This window comes from Silene latifolia, chromosome 11, assembly GCF_048544455.1.
Source record: "Silene latifolia isolate original U9 population chromosome 11, ASM4854445v1, whole genome shotgun sequence".
In the NCBI taxonomy this organism is placed as follows: Eukaryota; Viridiplantae; Streptophyta; class Magnoliopsida; order Caryophyllales; family Caryophyllaceae; genus Silene; species Silene latifolia.
The window spans coordinates 1,400,242-1,406,589 of record NC_133536.1 but is presented as its reverse complement, the minus strand read 5'-3'; the positions used below and the strand labels follow the sequence as shown (position 1 = coordinate 1,406,589).

Sequence of the window (6,348 nt, the reverse complement as noted above, 5' to 3'; positions counted from 1 at the left end):
CGTAGCAAATTGGCAAAACTATCCTCTCTTGATAAAGACTTGTGGGACAACTAATGTGCAAAGAGATTACCTATTGATTGGACTCAAATAAATGTGGTATGAAAAGCGTTCATCAATACTAGTACACAAAATCTCATTTGTGACGGCACGTATTCGTCATTTTGGAGTGACGAATACCATTTTCTTTCACAAATGACCCAAATAGAGGAGAGAGGGAAGCACATGGAGGTGCCCCCACCTTGTTCCCCCTATTCATTTTATGAGTGACATTACCCGTCACTTGCTATGACCCGTCTTCAGCAAGACCAATTGATACCTGTATGTTACATATGTTATGTCATATGTGGTCTTGTATCTAATCGTACACCAGTGATTACTCCTTAGGCCCCATGCCTTTTGTCCTCGATCCGCTGCGTCTACGTCTTCGAGATTTGTTTTTAAGCATAAAAAAATCAAGAGATGAATATAAGAGTATATTCTCACAAGTGGCGGGCACCACACCCTCGCTGGTCGAGAAAAAAAAAAACGGATTCGTAAATATCGACGACGTTTTAGTAAACGTCGACGACGTTTTTCAAAAAAAAGACGACAATTGCCCCTACTCTCTCCCTAACACTTCACCAATTCTCTCTATTCTCTCTAACTCAAAACAACTAAAAATCAACTTCCACCAACACTCAATCGATTCGGCCACCACCACTACCACACCCCCGCCGATGCTACCACCACGGCCCTGCCGCCGACACCACGCCCCTGTCGCCGCTGCTACATACAAAGGTAAGTGCCTTTTTTTTTGTTAAATTAGTTTAGAAATTGAATCTAATTGAGTTAAACTATGAAATTAAATAGTTTTCTTTCATTTATTGTTATTGCTAATCGATTAAATTGTTTAGATTTGGTAGTTATAATTGAATTAGGTGAATTTAGTTTATGTTTTTGTATCCAATTAGTTGAATTATTATTGAGTTGGTTAGTTGTTTTGTTGCTAATTAGTTGTAATAGTATTGTTGTTTTGTGTTAATTTGTTGCTAATTAGTTGAATTGGTTGCTAAATAAGTTGAATTAGATGTCGAATAATGTTGTTTGTGTGGAATTGTAGTCGAAAAAATTGGGTAAGTCGTATCCATGGCCAAACGTGGGAAAATCACGTTCAGCCATGGTACCAACGTGGGATTTGAACGTTCACCATGGAAGAAATAATGGAAAATCACGTTTCAACCATGGTGAAACGTTGGATAATCACGTTCAGCCATGGTGAAACGTAATTTTCCATCGTTTCTACCATGGTGAACGTTGAATTACCACGTTTGTGCCACGGTGAACGTGGAATTTGCACGTTTGACCATGGTCAAACTTTCATTATCTTGGTTTGATCCGTGGTCAAATGTGCAATTTCAACTTTCGTCCGCGGTAAATTAATTCTTTTTTAAAAAAAACCGTGTTTCATGCTATTATTTGCCGATTTTTGTTACTTTATAGGATATTTAGTCGATTAACGTGTTTTCTAACAACTTATAATTTGTTAATGCAGATGGCAGATCGAAATGAGAGAGGAAAGGCAATCATGAATGCTCCGCCTCCGCCTAACATACACGACCGTACCGCTGGGCGTAATGTTACGGGCTCGAAGCGTCGTTTGCGAGTTAAGCAGGCCCACAAGCAGCCACCCCCACTTCGAGAGACGTCTGGAATGGTTATGATGCCTACTCCCGGTCACGTCGTTAGCGAGTCGGAGGAGGCGAGGTCACGGGAGGTTGCTGGTAGTTACCAGCATGATAGAGAGGATGAGCCGTCGGATGACGGTTCCGGAGAGGAGGAGGAGGATGCTGGAGACTATGTGGTCCAACCGAACCCGCCACCGCCGAGAGTGTTTAGTCTGAAGTTGGGCCGGGATAGTAGTGGACGTTATTAGAGTGTTAGAGAGTCCTCTAGCACCGATAGGTCGAGGAGGCCGAGGAAGGATAGTTATTGGATCCTAAGAGAGCCCGTTCCTGGTGGTCCTAGGAACATTGCCACCCTACGGAGTTTTGGTGGTCACGTTGCGTTCAACAGTTGGTCGGACGCTAACCCGGAGAATATGAGGTCGTGGATCAAGCTCTACGAGAGGCCGAAAACTGCGAGGGAGATTAGGCACATGGTTCTCACTGAGGGCGTTGCAGCTAGGGTACAGGCGAGCGGGCTTGGGGTTTTGAAGGAGTGTTTTACCACCGGTCTAGATGATAACATCCTTAGTGCTTTTATCGAGAGGTGGCACCCGGATACTAACACTTTCCATATGCCTTTTGGAGATATTAATATCATGCTCCATGATGTCCAGCATATTCTTAGGATACCTGTTAGTGGTGATCGGGTGCTTGTGGGCGGTTCGGGCGAGGATGATGACAGTGATCTGAGGGGCAAGATTGCGAGGTTTTATGGAGTTCCTGAGTCCGATGTTGTACCACCGCTCTACAAGAATGGTGGTTTACTAACATCGGACTTGAGGAATGTTGTTTACTTAGGGGACGATCATGACTCGTTACGGGCTTACCTCTTGATTTTACTGGGTCATACTCTTTTCATAGATAAGAGTGGTGATAGGGTGTCCGCTCAGTTGTTGCCCTTGTTTGATAGTCTTGAGCGGGTTGGTTCATATGCTTGGGGTGCGGCTTATTTGGCTTACTTGTACCGACAGCTAGGGATAGCATCGCGCCGAGATAGTACTGGTGTTAGTGGGTGTCTACCGTTACTCTAGGCGTGGATATACGAGTACTTTCCCAGGTTCCGACCCAGTGGTGGTTTCTTTTTTGAGGACCGTCCTCTTGTCCAGGCTTGGGCCAGCTTGCCTCGGGGTAAGGGCGATTCTCATATGCATCTCCATTTGCTGAATTCTGAAGAAAGCTTGATTGACAGTAGGAAGAGGATCAGAAGCCAAAATCTGACTCCTTACTGTCTCAAACTTCTTATCCAGTCCCATAAGAAAATCAATTAATCTGTTCCTTTGATCTCGCTCAAGCACTTTCTTGAGAGGACTACAGGAACACTTGCTCATAGCGCCACATTCACACTCAGGCAGGCCATAAGGCTTTGCAAATCTTCCCAAACTGTCTTCAGCTTACCAAAATATTCAGCAACAGATTGATCTTTTGCCTGAATTGTTTGTATCACATCTTTTCTGAGCTGATAGAGGAAAGGTGCATTTGCTTGACTGTAACGCTCCTTGATTTCATCCCAAAGCTTTTTAGACGAAGTAACATACAACAAACTTTCAGAGATTTCTGGAATTAAAGAATGTAAGATCCAGCACATCACATTATAATCAACCGTCATCCAATCTTGATATGTTGCAGCATCTTCAGCAGGCTTTGGATACTTTCCTGTGATAAAGCCAAGCTTATTTTTGGCGATTAAGGCCATTTTCACACTCCGCGACCATTTCAGGTACTGCTTTCCATTAAAAGGAGTTGCAACAAGCGTAATACCAGAAGTATCACGAGAAGAAAGATATAAAGGATCTTTCATGCCAGTGACACCAGTACTAACTGTAGAATGTTGAGGAATTGAAAGAGAATCACTATCTTGAGCCATAGCTGGAATTGATGAACAACAAAAATAAGATTTTGATTTTTATGTGATTTTATGTGTTTTTGATGTGAATATTGAAACGAAGAAACAAAGGATCAAGGAAGAAGAAAGATCTTGAGAAATGAAGAATCAGAACAAAGAGATATGCAGAGACTGCGAAGGATCAATCCTTGCAGCTCTGATACCATGAAAAGATGATGAGCTTCATGGAAGCCATTAATGGTGAAGAATAAAGCTTGATAATGATGAAGAAATTCAGTTAATTGTTTGGAGAGAAAACGTAAATATAGGTGAGATTGTATTATGGTTTTATGAATGAATAATTACAAGTGTTAGCTGTACAGTATATATATACACAAGGATCTACATATGGAAATATCTAGATATTAGTTGATGTAATGAGTGATTTAGGAATTCTGTTATGATTATAACAGAATTCTGTTACAGTTGGTCAATTTTGTTAGAGTCAGTCAACTATGCTGAGTCACTGTCCAGTCATCATCATCTTACGTTGGCAGTAGTGTCTTGGCAGCAGGCTATCATGATTTCCAATAGTTATGGGCCCACCAAGCTTCCGCTGCGCCACTCTAATTTGTTGACTTATCATTATCCATAATTTAATTAGGATTTTTTCAATTTTCCTGGAAGATTTGTGTAGTCTATTATTACTAGCCAGTCATTTGTGATGAAGAGAAACATAAAGAGAGACAAACTGAAAAGAGACTAATTCAGGGGATAATGTGTGGGGATATGCATAAGAGAGGTAAATTAAGTTTAGAAATCTTTATTTAGAGGAGAATTCATTTATTTAATTTTATAGATCTTTATCCCATTTATTATAATATATATATGTTATAGAAGTCATAAGACTTTACTAATGAGACGGTCTATTCAGTCAAAGAAAAAACTCAGCAATCTCATCAACAGCTGATGCTTATGTTTTTGTGAGAGTATATAGTAAGGAGATTATACACTGTTATCGACGATGAACACCCTGATTTACACCAAAAAAATTATTTTCCTGATTATCCAAAGATTTTATCTGCTAGTTTAGAATATGTACACCTTTCGACGTTCACCTAGGTTCAATTACATAAATTGTCATTTTTTTTTTCACTACCCTTTCACTTGAAAAACAAATAAACAGCATTCCCTCCTTTTATCCCTCTCAAAACCTAATTTAATTCCTTGAAAATTTCCAATTTTGAATATTAATTCACATAACACAAGTAATTTTTCCCTTTTGTTAGGACAATACATATCATATGTATGATATAACAAAATGTGTATATTAAATAACAATATCTACAAGCAAACAAATTACTAAAATTTCTGTTTTTAAAATGTAGAACTTGTAATTTCTCTTATGTCTTCTTTTTTGTATGCAAAATTAACTAAACACCCATTTTCGGCTATTTAAAAGTTATTTGAAAGTTGAAACCCAATTCACCAAATATTCATTCGGTCTCAATCATTTATGTATTTAAAATGATATCGTCTCCAGCTAACACTGATACCATCCTCTCATATGCAAGTATGCAACAAGTGTGAAACCACTACAATAATAGGCTTATTTAAAGACATACTCCCTCATATTCACTCATTTCTTCCCTCTTTCCGTTTTCATGATAGTTGGATTTTCTTTCCTCTTTCCTTTTTTGGAAGATTTTGTGTGGTCCAAAATCAATTGTATGTATGGTAAAGTGTTTTGTATGGTCTAAAATCATTTTCTTATTTCTTGTGCAAAATAAAAGGGGAAAAAAATGAGTGAATATGAGAGAGTATGAGATACTGTATCGAGATTGGGTATCATATAATGACGGTGACGTCTTATCATTATCTTTGATGGTCGGGTCGTCGGGCCATCACTTTATCCCCAAACTGCTGATTAAATGATATATTACAAATTCTCATTATAGATGAACATTATCCGTCTATACGTATAGACGGATCTCATTTTACCTCACAAAATACCCATTTGCCATAAAGTAGGAAGCACGTGGGGGTGTCCCACCTTGTCCCCCTACCAATTTTATTAGAAGTCTTTACCCGTTTGTTCGTCTCACCCGTCTATACCAAGACCTATTGATGATATATAGGCCCAGGCGTTTGGTGGTCGCGTTGCTGCATGCATATGTACGTGAGCCACGTAACTACATCTTAGTTGTATTTTGCAGTGAACCAGTGGACCTTGGATTACTCAAAATTGACATTGATATGAGATTGGCCAAGTACATTATCCATCACACAATATAAAATAATATCACTATTTCCCTCATTTATTGATAGATGTTTCAAGAATTGTATTGGCAAATAAATGATAAGAATGGAGAAGGGAGGGAGTGTTATATTAGGTATAGTTAGGGGCTCAGGAAGAAAAAAAATCAACGTCCTTGTAAAATTATAAAGATTATACTTTTGTATAAAAAGGTGATATCTTACGTAATTTTGCCTAAAAATTTGAACAAAATAGATATAAAATTTGTTTTTTGGTGTTCCAGAAACCCGAATCTATATACTCCCTCTGTTCCAGTGATATGTTTACACTTCTTTTATTTTGTGAGGAAAAAATAAAAGAAGTGTAAACATATCACTGAAACAGAGGGAGTACATAGATACTCACTGGTTATACCCAAAGGTTAAGTATTTATACAACTATACAAGTATACTAGTTTTGAACCCGTACATAATTGCACGGGATTGGATATCCAATAATTTGACATAAAGTTTGACAAACACCATGGATTGCTAGAGATCCCTCCTATCAAGATTGATGATGCAACA

At 38.7% G+C, this 6,348-nt stretch overlaps 1 protein-coding gene across 1 annotated transcript; it reads right to left on the bottom strand.

Annotated features, from left to right (window-relative positions):
- Positions 1–3,027: 3,027 nt before the first annotated feature.
- LOC141612558 (uncharacterized) lies at positions 3,028–3,567 on the bottom strand. The gene has a single exon (XM_074431369.1). It carries the CDS (start codon positions 3,565–3,567, stop codon positions 3,028–3,030), a length of 540 nt encoding a protein of 179 aa, XP_074287470.1.
- Between the last annotated feature and the right edge of the window lie 2,781 nt (positions 3,568–6,348).

Coding starts and splice junctions, on each gene's coding strand:
- LOC141612558 (XM_074431369.1), bottom strand. CDS start 3,567: ATGGCTCAAGATAGTGATTCTCTTTCAATTCCTCAACATTCTACAGTT.